The sequence below is a fragment of the Bombina bombina genome, chromosome 5 (assembly GCF_027579735.1).
Source record: "Bombina bombina isolate aBomBom1 chromosome 5, aBomBom1.pri, whole genome shotgun sequence".
Lineage (NCBI taxonomy): Eukaryota > Metazoa > Chordata > Amphibia > Anura > Bombinatoridae > Bombina > Bombina bombina.
Window position 1 is genome coordinate 465,727,850 of NC_069503.1, and position 23,185 is coordinate 465,751,034.

A 23,185-nucleotide genomic window follows, 5' to 3' on the forward strand; every position below is an offset into this window, starting at 1 on the left:
TTCTAGAAAGGCTTTCAGTTCTTTAGGAGAGCGGAAGAACTTGGCACCCCTAGGGGTCTGTAATCTGAGTTTTGCAGGATAGAGGAGCGCTACTTGTCTGCCTTCCTCGTACAGCTGAGAGCAATAGGGAGCAAATTCTTTGCGCATTTTGGTTACTTCTGCTGAGAAGTCCTGAAACAGCAGGAGTTTTTTCCCTTCAAAGAGAACATCTGCGTCATGTGATCTATAGGCCCTTAACAGTGCAAGTTTTTCTTGGTAGTTTAAGCATTTAAATATGACCTGGCGGGGTCTGGCAGCTGTGGTAGTGGAGAGGCCATTGTCTGGGCCAATACGGTGGGCTCTTTCCACGTCTAATGGGAGACGGTCCGGATCAATGCCTAAGAGCCTGGGGAATGTGAGGGCTGTAAATTCCAGTAGATCTTTGTTCTTAATGCTCTCTGGGATTCCAATTATGCGGAGGTTGTTTCGCCTGCTACGGTTCTCAAGGTCATCTACCTTATCCTGTAGCGCCTGATTCTGACGTAGCAATTGTCTGAGGGAGGTAGAAGTATTATTCTGACGATCTTCCATGTCTGAGATCCTCTGTTCCGCCTGTTTTATCCTTGTAGAAAATTGGCGCACCTCACTAGTTAGGGTGTCCATACCTGCTTGAAGGGATTCCATCTTAGGCAGAAAAAAAGTTTTCAACTCTTGCAGAAGGTTTGCTGGTTCATTAATCGTTAAATGAGAGGAGCTTGGGGATAGGGGATTTTCAATCTGTGTTTATGTAGCGTGTCGCTGCCTCCTGTCAGTTTGTTTTGATTTTGAGGTCATCTTGCCCTCTAGAGTGTTAGTGGGAGGTTTGAAGTATTTATCAACCTTCATGTGAGGTGTAGAAGGCGCTGATAATATAACACAGTTCAGATAAAGATAGAGATTAATATGCTTGTGCCACTAGGTCTCGCTGTTGACTTATAGCTGGGGTGTAACTGAAGGGATATGTGAGAGGGCTTGCAGGGAGCCCTTTTTTTTTTTTTTTTTTTTGTAAACTTCTTTCAAGTCTCTAGTTCAGTCCATGCATGCAACACAGCATCCCTTTAGAATTTAATTCAGCCACACTAGCAAGGCTTGGTTATATTGTGCTTTAGCCTCTATGATGTGTAGGTAGCCCCAGCACTGAGATGTTAAATAGCCAAAAGTTCAACAGGTTTGTGCAGGTGTGCTGTACCAGAATAGAGCAGGCAAATAAATTCTATATTGCTGTATTGCTGCTTACCCCACATGTGTTGTCGACTGGGGCCTTCCCTTGCTTTAACCTTCACCCCGGTACCTTAAGTGTGACACCGCTCCTGTGTCTATCTCTCAGCTGTGCCCTGTGATGTAGGCCGCCCTTCTACTGCTTGTGCACCCTCCGGTGTTAGGATCTTCTGTACCGGGGTATTAGTGACCCCTTGGCATGTTCAGATGTGGGGTCTGTGTAACGGAGGTCCGCTCCAATATGGTTATGCTTTCTTATGATGGTGAGTCCACGATTCCTTATTATTGGTTATTCCTCCACCAGGAGGAGACAAATACACCATACACCAAGAGCCTTAATATCCCTCCCACTTCTCTGACCCTCCTGTCATTTCTTTGCCTTGTTTAAAGAGAAGGCAAAGATAAAGGGGTACAGAATAGATTCTCGGTCATGGGTTCCTCGAGAGAGGTTCCTTCTGTCACATGTCTCAAAGAGACCAGCAAATAAATTAATTTTCTTTCAAAGTCTTCAGGTCCTGGTGGACTTACAAGTGGTTGTTCCTGTTTCCTATGTTGGAACAAAGGAATGGATTCTATTCCACTTTATTTATTGTTTCAAAGAGGGGAGGGAATGTTCAAGTCTATTTTAGAGCTCAAGACCTTGAACAGGTCCTTGAGGGTTCCTTCTTTTAAAGTGGTAAACTATCAGCTATGTCCTCCTTTTATCCCTACAAGTAGTCCTACAGAGACTATAGACTTGAAGGATGTTCGCCTATAAATTCCTTTTCACAAAAGATCATTAACAGTTTCTTTGTTTTGTTATTCTGGCCGGGCATTATCAATTTGTAGCTCTTCCCCCTAGGTCTAACTACAGCTCTCAGGATCTTTACCAATGTTCTTGGTGCTTGGCTGTCAATCATCAGAGCTCAGGGAATAGCTTGGCTCCATATTTGAGCAATAGTTTGATTCAACTCCATCTTTACCTTTAGCGATGGCTCATATGGAGAAACTACTCTGGTTTCTTCGAAGTCATGACTAGATAGTAACTGCGGCAAATAATTAGCTGACTCCACTCTGATCATAGATTCAGCCTAATTGCGACTGTTCTCTGATCAACCCAAGCTCAAGATTCAATGTGCCTGTCTGAATTTGCAGTCTCTACCTCAGGCTTCTGTTACTCAGTACATGGAGGCTGTGAGTCTGATGGTTATCAGGAAACTGTGGTTCCGTCTTTGTTTTAATCCAAACTTTTCAAAGAGAAATTATCGCATAATCTGGATGTGTTCAGGGTGCTGAATTTCTATTGACAGACTACTAGAGACTTTCGTTGGTCTTCAAGTCTGTCTGTGTTGTTCTCAGGTACTGTACTTCTGACAAAGTCTCATACAGACATGGTCCTGTCCTTTCTGAGGACTCATGGGTGGAAGGTGAACCTAGAAAAGAGTTCATTAGTTCCACAGACAAGGGTTCCTTTCTTGGGAACTTTGATAGATTCCATATCCATGCAAATCTTCTTGACAGATGTCAGAAGGCTAAAAATTCTGAATACGTCGGGCTCTTTAGTCCACTCCTCGGCCGTCAGTGGCCCAGTGCATGGAGGTAATTGGATTGATGGTGGCGGCAATGGACATAGTTCCGTTTGCCCGGTTTCATCTCAGACCACTACAGCTGAACATGCTCAGACAGTGGAACGGAGATTATGCAGATTTGTCTCCTCAGATTCATCTGGATCAGGAAACAAGAGAATCTCTACTTTGGTGGTTGTCTCAGGATCATCTGTCCCAAGGGAAATGTTTTCACAGACCAGCATGGGTAATAGTGACGACAGACGCCAGCCTTCTGGGTTGGGGCGCAGTCTGGAATTCCCTGAAAGCTCAGGGAGTGTGGACTCAGTCGGAGTCTTTACTTTCAATCAATATTCTGGAATTGAGAGCGATATTCAATGAGCTTCAGGCGTGGCCTCAGTTGGCTTTGGCCAAATTCATCCGTTTACAGTAAGACAACATCACGACTGTGGCTTACATCAATCATCAAGGGGGAACAAGGAGTCCCTTAGCGATGACAGAAGTATCCAGGATAATTCAGTGGGAGGAGACTCACTCCTGTTATCTGTCGGCAATCCACATCCCAGGAGTAGAGAACTGGGAGACGGATTTTTTGAGCAGACAGACATTTCATCCGGGGGAGTGGGAACTCCATCCGGAGATCTTTGCTACTCTGATTCTCAGATGGGGCACACCGTAATTGGATCTGATGGCGTCTCGTCAGAACGCCAAGCTTCCAAGATACGGATCCAGGTCAAGGGATCCTCAGGCCGAACTGATAGATGCCTTGGCAGTGCCTTGGACGTTCAACCTAGCATATGTGTTTCCACCATTTGCTCTCCTGCCCCGGGTGATTGCTCGGATCAAACAGGAGAAGGCTTCAGTGATTCTTATCACGCCTGCGTGGCCTCGCAGGACTTTTTATGCCGATTTAGTGGACATGTCCTCTCTACCACCGTGGAGGCTTCCATTGAGGCAGGACCTGCTAATTCAGGGACCTTTTCAACATCCAAATCTAGTTTCTCTGCAACTGACTGCGTGGAGATTGAACGCTTGATTTTATCTAAGCGTGGGTTCTCTGACTCGGTCATTGATACCTTGATTCAGGCGCGTAAGCCTGTTACTCGAAAGATTTATCATAACATATGGCGTAAATATCTTTATTGGTGTGAGTCCAAGGGCTACTCATGGAGTAGAATTAAGATTCCCAGAATTCTATCTTTTCTCCAAGAAGGATTGGAGAAAGGGTTATCAGCAAGTTCCTTAAAGGGACAAATGTCTGCTTTATCAATTTTATTACACAAACGTTTGTCAGAAGTTCCAGACGTTCAGTCTTTTTGTCAGGCTCTGACCGGAATCAAGCCTGTGTTTAGACCAATTGCTCCACCCTGGAGTTTGAATTTAGTCCTTAATGTTCTTCAAGGGGTTCCGTTTGAACCCATGCATTCCATAGATATTAAGTTGTTATCTTGGAAAGTTTTGTTTTTGTTGCTATTTCTTCTGCTCGCAAAGTTTCTGAACTTTCAGCGTTACAATGTGACTCGCCTTATCTAATCTTTCATGCTGATAAGGTGGTCTTACGTACCAAACCTGGTTTTCTTCCTAAGGTTGTTTCTAATAAGAATATTAATCAGGAAATAGTTGTTCCTTCTTTATGTCCTAACCCTTCTTCTAAAAAAGGAACCTAGGTTACATAACTTGGACGTGGTCCGTGCCCTGAAGTTTTACTTGCAGGCGAATAAGGATTTCCGTCAATCATCTTCATTATTCATTGTTTATTCTGGAAGACGTAGGGGTCAGAAAGCTACGGCTACCTCTCTTTCTTTTTGGCTGAAGAGTATCATCTGTCTAGCGTACGAGACTGCTGGACAGCGGCCTCCTTAAAGAATTACGGCTCATTCTACTAGGGCTGTGAGTAATCGCAACACAGAAGAAGACCACTCAAGAATAAACTGTATAAAACATGGGGGGTGGGGCAAACAAAAGATAACCTTGTCATAAATAGGACAAAGGCACATTCATGTGTCCCAAGATTGATATAACCTGCATCAGAAGTGACAATTGCAAATAACAGAAGCAGAAAAAAGAACTACTTTTGAGAAAATTGAATAAATGCACCAAAAATTATGAACCAAAACATTACCTGGATGTGGGAGTTTTCTACAAAAATGGTGAAACAAAACCATAACAAGAGAAACCACAGTGTTGCCTAGAAATGGGACTACTACTTATTTTTCATATTCTCTGTGATTAATTTTTTTAAAATGTTTCTCATCTTATACATTTGTCAATAAAAGTAGATTATTTACTTATCTTCCTTACTGTTTTCTTTAAAATCAAGAGGGCATACTGTGTTTCTTTACTATTATGAAGCTAATAGTTCATATATATGGCACTTATTAAAATATATGTCCCTAAATTTGTATATTTTATTTATTTTTCATCTTGCTTTTCCCTTAATTTAAAGTATATAGCGTTAGTTCAGAGTTCTCTTTGAACTCTAGCAGTAAACAAGCCAGATGTATTGAAACACTGCAAAAATACTGTATCTTGTCATCTACTTCCAATTTGGATCCATCCACTTTACAATAGACATTATCACTCATTGTCTGTTGGTTATTGATCTTGTGTCCTGTTTCTTATTTCCCAATAGCTATTATAGTTTACTTAGAGATAATACTTCATAGTTCAGCAAATGTCTGTTTTACACCTCAGACTGAGTGCTAGTAATATTACTTTAAATGAAAATGTTATTTTTGGTAAGAAACAGAAGGCAACTGATATTGCTGTCAAATGTTCCACCTAGTGGTTAATTGAAGGGACTTGTTTGTTCTATTTTGTATTTTGAGAAACACACTTTATTGAATTACCTCAGTAGATTGCATTATTTATATATGTATATAAAATATTTATAGTGTATAATATACATGCTTAAAACTGTATTTTTTGTTTTGACCTCTGGACATAAATTACTGTTTGCTTTACTTTTTAATGACATAAGAATGGTAATTTATATTTGTACCAATACAAATCTAATATAAAAAGGCAGTCCGTGGAGGAAAATATTCAATTTAATTTATTTTTAGCAAATAACACAATGGATATAGTGAGAATTGAGTAAGAATTGCCTTGCAGCATTATTATTTAGATATTTAATTTGCTAAGTCCAGTCTGATTTGTTTTCATGCTTTTTTTTACTTGTTTTTTTAAAAGGAATGTTGTGTGTTTAATATTATTTGAGTCGATACTTTATTAGCCTCTATATATTTCATTTTGCTTGGCTTTGCATTTATCTTGCCTATTCATTTGACATATTTCTTCACACATAATATTCAGACTTTTTAGATATGGCTGCATCTTTTACATTGTATTCCCATAAAGCAAGCTACACTGATTCCATTTTTAATTGTTTTTTTTAGAAAGAAACATTACATCATATACCTCACACAATCTAAAAATAGTTTTTGTGACATAGATAAGGTCACTCTTGGACCATACAATATTTGAAAAAAAACCAGAAGGAATTTTCCTACCTTAATTCGACGGACGCCATCTTGGATGACGTCATTTAAAGGAACCTCATTCGTCGGAAAGTCGTTGTGCCGGATGGATGTTCCGCGTCGGAGGAGCGAAGAAAGAAGATTGAAGATGCCGCTTGGAAGAAAACTTCGCCCCGATGGAGGACCTCTTCTCTGCCCCTTGATTGAAGATATCGCCGGATGGAAGACTTCTTCTTTGCCGCTTGGATGAAGACATCGCCGGATGGAAGACTTCTTCTCTGCCGCTTGATTGAAGACATCGCCCGGATCGGATGAAGAGTTCTGCCTGGCTGGGTGAAGACAAGGTAGGGAGATCTTCAGGGGGGTAGTGTTAGGTTTATTTAAGGGGTGTTTGTGTTATAGTAGGGGTATGTGGGTGGTGGGTTGTAATGTTGGGGGGTGGTATTGTGGGGTTTTTTTACAGGCAAAAGAGATGATTTCTTTGGGGTATGCCCCGCAAATGGCCCTTTTAAGGGCTGGTAAGGTAATAGAGCTGTTAACTTTTTAAATTTAGAATAGGGTAGGGAATTTTTTTTTATTTTCGGGGGCTTTATTATTTTATTAGGGGGCTTAGAATAGGTGTAATTAGCTTAAAAATCTTGTAATCTTTTTTTATTTTTTGTAATTTAGTGTTTGTTTTTGTAATTTAGTTTATTTTATTTTATTGTATTTTATTTTAGATATTTGTAGTTTATTTAATTTATTGATAGTGTAGGTGTATTTGTAACTTAGGTTAGGATTTATTTTACAGGTAAATTGGTAATTATTTTAACTAGGTAGCTATTAAATAGTTAACTATTTAATAGCTATTGTACCTAGTTAAAATAAATACCAAGTTACCTGTAAAATAAATATAAACCCTAAAATAGCTACAATGTAATTATTAATTACATTATAGCTATCTTACGGCTAGATTTAGAGTTTTGTCGGTAACGACCCGCGTAGCTAACGCTGGTTTTTTTCCCCCCTCACCTTTTAAATACCGCTGGTATTTAGAGTTCACAGAATGGCTGTGTTATGCTCTAAAAAAGGAGCGTAGAGCATAATTTACCGCCACTGCAACTCTCAATACCAGCGGTGCTTACGGACGCGGCCAGCTTAAAAAATGTGCTCGTGCACGATTCCCCCATAGGAAACAATGGGGCAGTTTGAGCTGAAAAAAAACCTAACACCTGCAAAAAAGCAGCGTTCAGCTCCTAACGCAGCCCCATTGTTTCCTATGGGGAAACACTTCCTAAGTCTGCATCTAACACCCTAACATGTACCCCGAGTCTACACACCCCTAACCTTACACTTATTAACCCCTAATCTGCCGCCTCCCTGCTATCGCTGACACCTGCATTTTATTATTAACCCCTAATCTGCCGCTCCGGACACCGCCGCAACCTACATTATACCTATGTACCCCTAATCTGCTGCCCCTAACACCGCCGACCCCTATATTATATTTATTAACCTCTAATCTGCCCCCCACAACGTCGCCGCCAGCTACCTACAATAATTAACCCCTAATCTACCGACCGGAACTCACCGCTACTATAATAAAGTTATTAATCCCTAATCCGCCTCACTCCCGCCTCAATAACCCTATAATAAATAGTATTAACCCCTAATCTGCCCTCCCTAACATCACCGACACCTAACTTCAAGTATTAACCCCTAATCTGCCGACCGGACCTCGCCGCTACTCTATTAAATTTATTAACCCCTAAAGCTTAGTCTAACCCTAACACCCCCCTAAGTTAAATATAATTTTTATCTAACGAAATAAATTAACTCTTATTAAATAAATTAATCCTATTTAAAGCTAAATACTTACCTGTAAAATAAACCCTAATATAGCTACAATATAACGAATAATTATATTGTAGTTATTTTAGGATTAATATTTATTTTACAGGCAACTTTGTAATTATTTTAACCAGGTACAATAGCTATTAAATAGTTAATAACTATTTAATAGCTACCTAGTTAAAATAATTACAAAATTACCTGTAAAATAAATCCTAACCTAAATTACAATTAAACCACTACACTAGCAATAAATTAATTACATACAAATACCTACAATTATCTACAATTAAATAAACTAACTAAACTAACTAAAGTACAAAAAATTAGAGGGGTGTTAGTGTTATGGTTAGACTTAGCTTTAGGGGTTAATAAATTTAATAGAGTAGCGGTGAGGTCCGGTCGGCAGATTAGGGGTTAATACTTGAAGTTAGGTGTCGATGATGTTAGGGAGGGCAGATTAGAGGTTAATACTATTTATTATAGGGTTATTGAGGCGGGAGTGAGGCGGATTAGGCGTTAATACATTTATTATAGTAGCGTTGAGGTCCGGTTGGCAGATTAGGGGTTAATAATTGTAGGTAGGTGGTGGCGACGTTGGGGGCGGCAGATTAGGGGTTAATAAATATAATATAGGGGTCGGCGGTGTTAGGGGCAGCAGATTAGGGGTACATAAGGATAACGTAGGTGGCGGCAGTGTGCGGTCGGCAGATTAGGGGTTAAAAAAATTTAATAGAGTGGCGGCGATGTGGGGGGGCCTCGGTTTAGGGGTGCATAGGTAGTTTATGGGTGTTAGTGTACTGTAGAGCACAGTAGTTAAGAGCTTTATGAACCGGCGTTAGCCCAGAACGCTCTTAACTTCTGGCTTTTTTCTGCGGCTGGAGTTTTGTCGTTAGATTTCTAACGCTCACTTCAGCCAAGACTCTAAATACCGGTGTTAGAAAGAGCCCATTGAAAAGATATGATACGCAAATGGCGTAGGGGGATCTGCGGTATGGAAAAGTCGCGGCTGGAAAGTGAGCGTTAGACCCTTACCTACACGACTCTAAATACCAGCGGTAGCCGAAAACCAGCGTTAGGAGCCTCTAACGCTGGTTTTGACGGCTAACGCAGAACTCTAAATCTAGGCGTAAGGGTTTATTTTATAGGTAAGTATTTAGATTTAAATAGGAATATTTTAATTAATAATATTAATATTAATTAGATTCATTTTAATAAGAATTTAGTTAGGGATGTTAGAGTTAGATAGGGTTATTATACTTAATATATATATATAATATACTAACGATATTAACTATATTAACCCTAATATAATTAGGGTTAATATAGTTAATATATATAATATAATAACTATATTAACTATATTAACCCTAATATAATTAGGGTTAATATAGCTGGCGGCGGTATAGGGGGATTAGATTAGGGGTTAATGTGTTTAATATAGCTGGCGGCGGTATAGGGGGATTAGATTAGGGGTTATTTAATTCAATATAGCTGGCGGCGGTGTAGGGGGATTAAATTAGGGGTTAATACACTTAATATAGCTGGCGGCGGTGTAGGGGGATTAAATTAGGGGTTAATGTAATTAATATAGCTGGCGGCGGTGTAAGGGGATTAAATTAGGGGTTAATGTAATTAATATAGCTGGCGGCGGTGTAGGGGGATTAGATTAGGGGTTAGTTAATTTAATATAGCTGGCGGCGGGGTAGGGGGATTAAATTAGGGGTTAATAATTTTAATATAGCTGGCGGCGGGGTAGGGGGATTAGATTAGGGGTTAATAATTTTAATATAGCTGGCGGCGGTGTAAGGGGCTCACATTAGGGGGTAGTTAATGTAGGTGGCGGCGGGGTAGGAGCTCACATTAGGGGGTAGTTAATGTAGGTGGCGGCGGGGTAGGAGCTCACATTAGGGGATAATATAGTTAATGTAGGTGGCAGCGGGGAGCGGCGGTTTAGGGGTTAATAACTTTATTAGGTGGCGGCGGGGTCCGGGAGCGGCGGTTTAGGGGTTAATACATTTATTGTTAGGATAGTGAGGGGGGGATAGCGGATAGAGGGGTATATGTGTCGGGCTATGTTTGGGAGTCGTGTTAGACATTACGGGAGATTTAATAATTTAGTCAGGTTTTGTAGGCGCCGGCAGTTTCTAAAGTGCCGTAAGTCACTGGCGACTCCAGAAATTTGTACTTAATGCAGATTTCTGGACATCGCTGGTTTATCCGACTTACGGCACTTTAGCATCTGACGGCGCCGTATATGGGATAGCTCGAGTTGCGAGCTGAAACTACGGGCGGCGGGGGTTCCCTCGCTTGCGCCGCAAACTACGATCTTTATCGGATCGCGCCCCAGGTACGTGCCTGCTACCTACCTAGGTATGCTTTTCAGCAAGGAATACCATGGAAACCTTTTTTTTTTATTGTATGTTCTGTCTGTATCATGATAGAAAAATTAGTTGTTGTTTTTTTAATTCTGATTCCATATATGAAGCAACTGGTGTTTTTATAGAATTACTTCAACATAAACGTTCGCTAAACCCCTATTTTAGGAAAATTTTAAACAAACTATTTCAAGGAAGCATTTGGAAACCTTTTCCTTGTGCTATATTTTCTCTCTGTCTATTTATCGGAGGATTTTATTTACCTGATTTTTCTGCTCATTAAATATAGTCAAACATCAGAAGCTTTCTCTTTCTTCCACTATGTTTGTCAGAACAGTGACGTTCATTACAAACAAAAAAAAAAAAATTAAAATCAACATACTTATTTCTGTCACTGTAAAATCTGATTTAAGCTCACTATGGCAACATATTTCATGCTTTTTCAAAAATCACTAATGTAATATTGAACAAACAATAGATACTGATATTTATTGGCCCCAATGTAAGAGCAATTTGTTTCTTCTGTCCTTGATGTGGAAAATTTCACATCTCCATTTTCTTGACTAGAGAGATGTTGTTTAATGAATATGTGTTTGCAAGATAATGTAGAGATGTAGTATTTCTTACCACACTTAGCAGAATGAATGCAGCCTGTGAAAATTCCATATATCTTTATATACATTTCCCATTTTGCCTGTATATATTGAACACAAAAATAAAAAAAAATCTTGTTAAAAGCAGCAGTGTTTAGTTCAGCCTTGTCAATATTATTGACAGTAAGACAAAAAGGGATTGGAAAGTTAAAACTAAACTTGCATGATTCAGATAGAGCATTTAATTTTAAGACCCTTTTAAATTCACTTTTTTCAAATGTGCTTTGTTCTCTTGGTATCTCTTGTGGAAAAAGAATACACACATATCTTACACTAGTGGGAGCTAGCTGCTGATAGGTGCCTGCACACATTTGTCTCTTGTTATTGGCTAGCTAGATGTGTTCAGCTAGCTGCCAGTAGTGCAATGATATTCCTTCAGCAAAGGATAACAAGGGAATGAAGCAAATTTGATCATAGAAGTAAATTAGAAAGTTGTTTAAAACTTTATGTTGTATCCAAATCATGAAAGAAAATATTGGGGTTTCCTGTCCCTTTAAGGACAAATAAGTTCCATGTGCCTCCATCTAATTATGGATGCCACCATTTTGGAACCTAGATTACGATGCAGGTGTCTTAAGGAGAGTTGCAGCAAACACGTCAGCACTGGAATGCAGTGAAAGCTAGATTTCAACATGGCAGCACCCACGACTAGAGGAAGGCGGGCAATAACCTTAATACTAGACTTAAAATATATTTAGTATTTTATGCCCTTTTAATGGTTGTACATACTGTTGTCACTACTCCAATCCCTAGTTTAACATGTCATTTATTTGATCAGATTTCTGCTTTATCTCGCAACTTGAGGAACAATTTTAAAATATTTTATGTAGCCAGGAGAAGTAATATTTTGCATTTGCTTGTTTGCAGGCTGGTAATGTACATTGAAAGAGACAGCCGAAAAAATGCAACAGGAAAGGAACAGCAAAGCGTCAACAAATACCTGTCAGCATGCCTGGAGCTTCTCATCCATCACATAGTGCACGAGCTTCCAGGCATCTTCGGTAACACAATATGACTCAATGGGGACTGAACACTTTCCTTGTTGCCTATCATTGTAAAATTCATTCAAATGTGACACAACTATAGTTCTAGAAAGCTGTGTGTGTGTATTCATGTGTGTCTATGTATATATACTGTATATGTATGTGTGTGTGTGTATATATATATATATATATATATATATATATATATATATATATATACAGTATGTGTGTGTCTATGTATGTGTGTGTATATATATATATACAGTATGTGTGTATGTATGTGTATTTATTTATATACAGTATGTGTGTGTGTGTATATATATATATATATATATATACAGTATGTGTGTGTCTATGTATGTGTGTGTATATATATACAGTATGTGTGTATGTATATATATATATATATATATATACAGTATGTGTGTATGTATGTGTATTTATTTATATACAGTATGTGTGTGTATATATATATATATATATATATATATATATATATATATATATATATATATATATATATATATATATACAGTATGTGTGTATGTGTATTTATTTATATACAGTATGTGTGTGTGTATGTATGTATATATATTTATATATATATATATATATATATATATATATATATATATATATATATATATATGCAGTATGTGTGTGTGTATGTGTGTATATATATATATACAGTATGTGTGTGTGTGTATATATATATATATATATATACAGTGTGTGTGTATGTGTGTATATATATATATATACAGTATGTGTGTATGTATGTGTATTTATTTATATACAGTATGTGTGTGTGTATGCATGTATAGATATATATATATATATATATATATATATATATATATATACAGTATGTGTGTATGTATGTGTGTATATATATATATACAGTATGTGTGTATATATATACAGTATGTGTGTGTATATATATATATATACAGTATGTGTGTATGTATGTGTATTTATTTATATACAGTATGTGTGTGTGTCTGATTTAGATATCAGAATAACAAGATCAAAATATTGCATTGAGCAATGATACTTCTTTTATTGGACTAACTATACATAATAATAATACACCCATATCATTGATACTATACATTACTTAGTTATAGACTAAGTTTTTAATTATGATTTGCTAAATTATATTTTTAGGTAGTTCTGGTTAGGCATTTTTTCCCCTGATGTATCAAACTGTATAAATTAAACCCTTTGTTTTCCTTTCTAGACTCTTCTTCCCTCAATCAATATATATTCATATTTTATATAGGATGGGACAGTTTGTTTTGAATTGTTGTGTTTGGGGAATTTGAATCAATGTTATTTGTTGGAAAAGTATGTTTTGGGCTTCATGGTTATTTTCTGGAGTTTTAGACAGTGATGTGTGACATTTGTTGTTTGTGTGTTTCCTACACATATAAATATAGGAACTTTTTTCTTTCAGCAGTTTAAAGGGCACAAAACCCACATTTTTTTCTTTCAAGGTTCAGATAGAGCATACAGTTTTAAATAACTTTCCAATTTACTTATGGGAGGTAGCTGAACACATTGGTAAGTGTATATGTGCAGCCTGAGCCTACCTACGTTTGCTTTTCAACAAAGGATACTAAGAGAGATAAACAAATTATATAATAGAAGTAAATTGAATATTGCATAAATCTGCTTTTACATGATTTCATCTACTTAACGGCAATGGGCTAATGCTATTCTATATATGTCTATATATGTATACATATGTATTTGTGTTTTATATGTGTATATATGTCTGTAAATACATATACACCTATAATGTATACATATATAGACACTAACTATATATATATATATATATATATATATATATACACCTATGTATGTACAAGTATATGTCTCTATGTTAAAGCCCTTTGCCTGCCTTTTTTTCTAACACCTGAGATCTCATATCTTTGAGCCTTTATAACTTTTCTGTGCAATATTGTTTGAATATTTCGTTATAAGATAGTCTTATTATTAGTGTAAGTGTACGTTGCAATGTATTTTGATGTGGTTTGTGCAACTTTTTTGTTTCACGAAACGGTTAAAGGGACAGTCAAGTCCAAAAAAAACTTTCATTTTTCAAATCGGGCATGTATTTTTAAACAACTTTCCAATTTACTTTTATCAACAATTTTGCTTTGTTCTCTTGGTATTCTAGTTGAAAGCAAACCTAGGGAGGCACATATGATAATTTCTAAGCCCTTGAAGGCCGCCTCTATTTTATTTACTTTTCACAGCAGGGGAGAGCAAGCTCATGTAGGCCATATAGATAGCATTGTCATCACGCCCGTGGCTAGTGGCAGACACTGCACTAATTGGCTAAAATGCAACTATATGCAAAATAACTAAAAGTCATGTGATTAGGGGCGGTCAGAAGATGCTTAGATAAAAGTTAGTCACAGAAGTAAAAAGTGTATTAATATAACAGTGTTGGTTTTGCAAAAAACTGGGGAATGGGTAATAAAGGGATTATCTATCTTTTTAAACAACAAAAATTCTGGTGTTGACTGTCCCTTTAACCAGAGCTCTAAAGGCGCGGCAATCATTCTAGTGTAAATTGCGATTCCGCTCAAGCAATCGTGTTAACTTTAAACGTTTAATACCAGTAGTAAGCCCTGTGAGTGCAGACCCTTGCAATTAACCCCTTATCGCACTGGCACAGACGTTTGACTCCACTCGTAATCTAGCCCTAAATCTCTTAAAATCTAGAAATGTCTTAAACTACCTCTAAGTGATACAGTAGACATCTAATTTGTTTTTCTACTTACCTATCCCACTCACTAACATCACAACTTCTTGCCTTCTGTCTTGGCATCTCTTGTGCTTCACCTATCCTGTCAATTGTTCTTCCTCATTTGGTACCCCAGTCCCGCTAGTTTAATCTTCATCTGACTTCATAATGTTTAACCCACATGCAAGTTAAATCAAAGAAAGTAACTGCTGTGTTTGTACAACTCAATTTACCCTATAATAGTGAATTAAAGGGACACTCAAGTCATTAAGCTTTCTTGATTCAGATAGAGCAGCAGTTTTAAACAACTTTCCAATTTACTTCCATTAACAAAAGTGCAAATATTAAACACATACTGTATATATATGAGTTTATACTTTTTGAGCCGCCAGTGATGAGCATCAACGAATATACGACTTTAGCCCCAAAACTGCTTTGTGCCGTTATATTTTTAGAAAAGAAACAATACACTTTATTTTGGGTGCAATTGGGGGACATTTTTAAATTAACCAAAGGTCTTCTCTGTGTCCCAAAACTTCAAAATTCTAAGGAAATTCTATTAGATCATTTGGGTGAAGTTCGTGCTCTAAAGTTTTATCTTTAGGCTACTAGGGAATTTAGACAGACATCTAGTCTATTAATTTTTCAGGTCCACAAAGGGGCAGAAGGCTTCTGATGTTACTCTAGTTTGTGGTTAAAGGTTTTGAATCATAAAGCTTAATTGGTGGTGGGGATGTCCCCTCCAAAGAGTATTACTGCACATTCTACCAGATCAGTTTCTACTTCCTGGGCTTTTAAAAATGATACTTCAGTAAAACAAATTTGCAAGGTGGCAACATGGTCATCCCTGCATACATTTAATAATTTCTACCACTTTGATATTTTTGCTTCTTCGGGTGCTGCTTTTTTCTCTTGTTAAGTGTATCCAGTCCACGGATCATCCATTACTTGTGGGATATTCTCCTTCCCAACAGGAAGTTGCAAGAGGATCACCCACAGCAGAGCTGCTATATAGCTCCTCCCCTCACTGTCATATCCAGTCATTCTCTTGCAACTCTCAACTAAGATGGAGGTCGTAAGAGGACTGTGGTGTTTTATACTTAGTTTATTTCTTCAATCAAAAGTTTGTTATTTTTAAATGGTACCGGAGTGTACTGTTTATCTCAGGCAGTATTTAGAAGAAGAATCTGCCTGTGTTTTCTATGATCTTAGCAGAAGTAACTAAGATCCTTTGCTGTTCTCACATATTCTGAGGAGTGAGGTAACTTCAGAGGGGGAATAGCGTGCAGGTTTTCCTGTAATAAGGTATGTGCAGTTAAAATATTTTTCTAGGGATGGAATTTGCTAGAAAATGCTGCTGATACCGAAGTAATGTAAGTAAAGCCTTAAATGCAGTGATAGCGACTGGTATCAGGCTTATTAATAGAGATACATACTCTTATAAAAGTGTATTTTAAAACGTTTGCCGGCATGTTTAATCGTTTTTTACATATGTTTGGTGATAAAACTTATTGGGGCCTAGTTTTTTCCACATGGCTGGCTTGAATTTTGCCTAGAAACAGTTCCCTGAGGCTTCCCACTGTTGTAATATGAGTGGGAGGGGAGTATTTTGGCGTTTTTTTTGCACAGCAAAAATTACAGACACAGACATCCAGCTTCTTCCTGCATGATCCAGGACTTCTCTGAAGGGCTCAAAAGGCTTCAAAAGTCGTATTGAGGGAGGTAAAAAGCCACAGTAGAGCTGTGGCAGTTGTTGTGACTGTTTAAAAAACGTTTTTGTCATTTGTTATTCCTTTTTTGGTATTAAGGGATTAATCATCCATTTGCAAGTGGGTGCAATGCTCTGCTAACTTATTACATACACTGTAAAAATTTAGTTAGTGTAACTGCATTTTTTCACTGTTATTTCAAAATTTGGGAAAATTTGTGTTTCTTAAAGGCGCAGTAACGTTTTTTATATTGCTTGTAAACTTGTTTTAAAGTGTTTTCCAAGCTTGCTAGTCTCATTGCTAGTCTGTTTAAACATGTCTGACACAGAGGAACCTACTTGTTCATTATGTTTGAAAGCCATGGTGGAGCCCCATAGGAGAATGTGTACTAAATGTATTGATTTCACCTTAAACAGTAAAGATCAGTCTTTATCTATAAAAGAATTATCACCAGAGGGTTCTGTTGAGGGGGAAGTTATGCCGACTAACTCTCCCCACGTGTCAGACCCTTCGCCTCCCGCTCAGGGGACGCATGCTAATATGGCGCCAATTATATCAGGGACGCCCATAGCGATTACCTTGCAGGACATGGCTGCAATCATGAATAATACCCTGTCAGAGGTATTATCTAGATTGCCTGCATTAAGAGGCAAGCGCGATAGCTCTGGGGTTAGGAGAGATACAGGGCGCGCAAATGCTGTTAGAGCCATGTCTGATACTGCGTCACAATATGCAGAACATGAGGACGGAGAGCTTCAGTCTGTGGGTGACATCTCTGACTTGGGAAAACCTGATTCAGAGATTTCTAATTTTAAATTTAAGCTTGAGAACCTCTGTGTATTGCTTGGGGAGGTATTAGCTGCTCTGAATGACTGTAACACAGTTGCAATTCCAGAGAAATTGTGTAGGCTGGATAGATACTATGCGGTGCCGGTGTGTACTGACGTTTTTCCTATACCTAAAAGACTTACAGAAATTATTAGCAAGGAGTGGGATAGACCCGGTGTGCCTTTTTCCCCACCTCTTATATTTAGAAAAATGTTTCCAATAGACGCCACTACACGGGACTTATGGCAGACGGTCCCTAAGGTGGAGGGAGCAGTTTCTACTTTAGCAAAGCGTACCACTATCCCGGTTGAGGACAGTTGTGCTTTTTCAGATCCAATGGATAAAAAATTGGAGGGTTACCTTAAGAAAATGTTTATTCAACAAGGTTTTATTTTGCAGCCCCTTGCATGTATTGCGCCTGTCACGGCTGCGGCGGCATTCTGGTTTGAGGCCCTGGAAGAGGCCATCCAGACAGCTCCATTGAATGAAATTATTGACAAGCTTAGAACGCTTAAGCTAGCTAACTCATTTGTTTCTGATGCCATTGTTCATTTGACTAAACTAACGGCTAAGAATTCTGGATTCGCCATCCAGGCGCGTAGGGCGCTATGGCTTAAATCCTGGTCAGCTGACGTGACTTCAAAGTCTAAATTACTCAACATTCCTTTCAAGGGGCAGACCCTATTCGGGCCTGGCTTGAAGGAAATTATTGCTGACATTACTGGAGGCAAGGGTCATACCCTTCCTCAGGACAGGGCCAAATCAAAGGCCAAACAGTCTAATTGTCGTGCCTTTCGAAATTTCAAGGCAGGAGCAGCATCAACTTCCTCCGCTTCAAAACAAGAGGGAACTGTTGCTCATTCCAGACAGGCCTGGAAACCTAACCAGTCCTGGAACAAGGGCAAGCAGGCCAGAAAGCCTGCTGCTGCCCCCAAGACAGCATGAAGGAACGGCCCCCTATCTGGAAACGGATCTAGTGGGGGGCAGACTTTCTCTCTTCGCCCAGGCGTGGGCAAGAGATGTTCAGGATCCCTGGGCGTTGGAGATCATATCTCAGGGATATCTTCTGGACTTCAAAGCTTCTCCTCCACAAGGGAGATTTCATCTTTCAAGGTTATCAGCAAACCAGATAAAGAAAGAGGCATTCCTAAGCTGTGTGCAAGACCTCCTAGTAATGGGAGTGATCCATCCAGTTCCGCGGACGGAACAAGGACAGTGATTTTATTCAAATCTGTTTGTGGTTCTGAAGAAAGAGGGAACCTTCAGACCAATCTTGGATCTAAAGATCTTAAACAAATTCCTCAGAGTTCCATCATTCAAAATGGAAACTATTCGGACCATCCTACCCATGATCCAAGAGGGTCAGTACATGACCACAGTGGACTTAAAGGATGCCTACCTTCACATACCGATTCACAAAGATCATCATCGGTTCCTAAGGTTTGCCTTTCTAGACAGGCATTACCAATTTGTAGCTCTTCCCTTCGGGTTAGATACTGCCCCTAGAATTTTGACAAAGGTTCTGGGCTCACTTCTGGCGGTTCTAAGACCGCGAGGCATAGCGGTGGCTCCGTATCTAGACGACATCCTGATACAGGCGTCAAGCTTTCAAATTGCCAAGTCTCATATAGAGATAGTTCTGGCATTTCTGAGGTCGCATGGGTGGAAAGTGAACGTGGAAAAGAGTTCTCTATCACCACTCACAAGAGTCTCCTTCCTAGGGACTCTTATAGATTCTGTAGAGATGAAAATTTACCTGACGGAGTCCAGGTTATCAAAACTTCTAAATGCTTGCCGTGTCCTTCATTCCATTCCACGCCCGTCAGTGGCTCAGTGCATGGAAGTAATCGGCTTAATGGTAGCGGCAATGGACATAGTGCCATTTGCGCGCCTGCATCTCAGACCGCTGCAATTATGCATGCTAAGTCAGTGGAATGGGGATGACTCAGATTTGTCCCCTCTACTAAATCTGGATCAAGAGACCAGAGATTCTCTTCTCTGGTGGCTAACAGATGCCAGCCTTCTAGGTTGGGGCGCAGTCTGGAACTCCCTGAAGGCTCAGGGATCGTGGACTCAGGAGGAGAAACTCCTCCCAATCAATATTCTGGAGTTAAGAGCTATATTCAATGCTCTTCTAGCTTAGCCTCAGTTAGCAACACTGAGGTTCATCAGATTTCAGTCGGACAACATCACGACTGTTGCTTACATCAACCATCAAGGGGGAACCAGGAGTTCCCTAGCGATGTTAGAAGTCTCAAAGATAATTCGCTGGGCAGAGTCTCACTCTTGCCACCTGTCAGCGATCCACATCCCAGGCGTAGAGAACTGGGAGGCGGATTTTCTAAGTCATCAGACTTTTCATCCGGGGGAGTGGGAACTCCATCCGGAGGTGTTTGCTCAACTGGTCCATCGCTGGGGCAAACCAGAACTGGATCTCATGGCGTCTCGCCAGAACGCCAAGCTTCCTTGTTACGGATCCAGGTCCAGGGACCCGGGAGCAACGCTGATAGATGCTCTAGCAGCTCCTTGGTTCTTCAACCTGGCCTATGTGTTTCCACCGTTTCCTCTGCTCCCTCGACTGATTGCCAAAATCAAACAGGAGAGAGCATCGGTGATTCTGATATCGCCTGCGTGGCCACGCAGGACCTGGTATGCAGACCTAGTGGACATGTCATCTCTTCCACCATGGACTCTGCCTCTGAGGAAGGACCTTCTAATACAAGGTCCTTTCAATCATCCAAATCTATTTTCTCTGAGACTGACTGCATGGAGATTGAACGCTTATTCTATCAAGGCGTGGCTTCTCCGAGTCAGTCATTGATACCTTAATACAGGCTCGGAAGCGTGTCACCAGGAAAATCTACCATAAGATATGGCGTAAATACCTTTATTGGTGTGAATCCAAGAGTTACTCATGGAGTAAGGTTAGGATTCCTAGGATATTGTCCTTTCTCCAAGAGGGTTTGGACAAAGGCTTATCAGCTAGTTCTTTAAAAGGACAAATCTCTGCTCTGTCTATTCTTTTGCACAAGCGTCTGGCAGAAGTTCCAGACGTCCAGGCATTTTGTCAGGCTTTGGTTAGGATTAAGCCTGTGTTTAAAACTGTTGCTCCTCCGTGGAGCTTAAACTTGGTTCTTAAAGTTCTGTTTTTGATGGCTATTTCCTCGGCTCGAAGAGTCTCTGAGTTATCTGCCTTACATTGTGATTCTCCTTATCTGATTTTTCATTCAGACAAGGTAGTTCTGCGTACCAAACCTGGGTTTTTACCTAAGGTGGTTTCTAACAGGAATATCAATCAAGAGATTGTTGTTCCATCATTGTGTCCTAATCCTTCTTCAAAGAAGGAACGTCTTTTACATAATCTGGACGTAGTCCGTGCCTTGAAGTTCTACTTACAGGCTACTAAAGATTTTCGTCAAACATCTGCCCTGTTTGTCGTTTACTCTGGACAGAGGACAGGTCAAAAAGCTTCGGCAACCTCTCTCTCCTTTTGGCTTCGGAGCATAATACGCTTAGCCTATGAGACTGCTGGACAGCAGCCCCCTGAATGGATTACAGCTCATTCTACTAGAGCTGTGGCTTCCACCTGGGCCTTTAAAAATGAGGCCTCTGTTGAACAGATTTGCAAGGCTGCGACTTGGTCTTCGCTTCACACCTTTTCAAAATTTTACAAATTTGACACTTTTGCTTCTTCGGAGGCTGTTTTTGGGAGAAAGGTTCTACAGGCAGTGGTTCCTTCCGTTTAAGTTCCTGCCTTGTCCCTCCCATCATCCGTGTACTTTAGCTTTGGTATTGGTATCCCACAAGTAATGGATGATCCGTGGACTGGATACACTTAACAAGAGAAAACATAATTTATGCTTACCTGATAAATTTATTTCTCTTGTAGTGTATCCAGTCCACGGCCCGCCCTGTCCTTTTAAGGCAGGTCTAAATTTTAATTAAACTACAGTCACCACTGCACCCTATGGTTTCTCCTTTCTCGTCTTGTTTCGGTCGAATGACTGGATATGACAGTGAGGGGAGGAGCTATATAGCAGCTCTGCTGTGGGTGATCCTCTTGCAACTTCCTGTTGGGAAGGAGAATATCCCACAAGTAATGGATGATCCGTGGACTGGATACACTACAAGAGAAATAAATTTATCAGGTAAGCATAAATTATGTTTTTTTTTAAAGAAAGTACTCCAGACAGCAGTGTATGGAAATTTGGTGTCTGCCTTCCTTTTGTAGACTTTTTTTTTATCCCGGCCTCATTACTCATGGACTCCACAGCATGAGTATTAGTTTTGCAGGAGTAATTTAGTTATATAAATAGACAGAATAATATGGGAATAGGAGCCAATTTAAAAAAAAAAAAAAATGTTGACATTTCTACTTTTTCAAAGAAACACATAGCTATATATTACCAGCGATGAGAATATATATTATTTATATTAAAAAAGAGTTTTCAGTAATGGTTTTGCAATATATGTTTTACAGAGGATATTCTCAATGCTTTATCAGATGTGTCAGGGCGTAAGCATCCATCAATTGCTCAGGCTAAACAGTTAAAGATGTGCCTTCCCAATATGGCGAGTGTGCTCCATCTGGTAACATCTCAGGTACATTTTTACTTCTCTTCTATAAATCAATATCAGTAAATAAAACAACAACCTGTATATGTGCTACCCAAACATTTATATCAGTTTATATAAAAAAAATGGTAATTTCAACTTTATTTATGTTATCACAGGTTTTTCGACCTCAGGTCATAACAGAAGAGTTTCTTTACAGCTGTGGAACCTTGCTAGTAAGTAACCTTGTCATCATCGTTCAAGTTGAATACTAAACTTTCTTACATAAAGTTTTGTAATTTGAATATTGCTGAATAGTATTCTGTATTATTAAAAATGCTTTATAATTTTTGTGTGTATGTGTATGTATATATATATATAAGTATTGCAGTATGCACTGATACCTTTTTTATTGGACTAACATTAAATAGTAAAATACAAGCTTTAGAGAACGTCCCCTCTCTTCCTCCGGTCTGAACCATATTTTACAGTGAATATTACCTTAAATAAAATGTATATTTTTGTTTAAAAATAAATCTTGTTATTCTTAATAATTTTGAAAGACAAGCACATAGTTTAATATTTGTTTAAAAAAACAAATAGTAGGAAAAAGTCAAACTGGATGGTTGGCATCTGAAGATGGCTCAGTGCATCTGGGTTTGTAACAGCAGAGGTGTTTTCCTGTAGTCTCCTATCCTAGGAACTTATGTAATATAGGCACCAGTGCTTATTGCAGCTAAGGTCAGACACTTGTTAATGAGTGGGCATTATGCTATTATTTACTAGTATGCATTAAGTGGCCTTTCAGTATGGAATAGCAAAGGGAATGTGATACAGTTTCAAGACAGTAGACTGTATTCAAGAATAGCTGCTGAGTATACGTTTGAAGAGTGGCTTTATTTTTGCAGATCATTTGAGATTTCATAAACTTTTACATTTTACAATTTGAGCTTGTCAGGCTTGTTTATATTTTTTCATAATAATTGTCAAAAAAGGCAATTAAAGACAATGTATATCTCTGTAAGATAATAAATCTACAGTCACTACATACAAAATATAGAAACATAAGAAATAACCATAGCTGCTCTTGGAATAGAGTCTTCAATTTTTTAGTATTCCAGAACATTATGTCACTACCAACAATTGTATTTTAAATCATAGGCTTCCTGTTGTCAAGATACAGGTTGGAAATGTTCATTAATTATTGAGAGACTAGTGTAAATTAGAGAGCTA

The 23,185-nt window shown here is 38.9% G+C and overlaps 1 protein-coding gene across 1 annotated transcript in view; it reads left to right on the plus strand.

The window, feature by feature from the left end:
• ULK4 (unc-51 like kinase 4) overlaps positions 1-23,185 on the plus strand; it is a 1,503,227-nt gene that overhangs the window by 772,450 nt on the left and 707,592 nt on the right. The window contains exons 23-25 of the mRNA XM_053714343.1: positions 11,988-12,121; positions 21,879-22,000; positions 22,132-22,188. Of these exons, the coding sequence (XP_053570318.1) occupies positions 11,988-12,121; positions 21,879-22,000; positions 22,132-22,188 (313 nt within the window). The remainder of the gene's footprint in view (positions 1-11,987; positions 12,122-21,878; positions 22,001-22,131; positions 22,189-23,185) is intronic.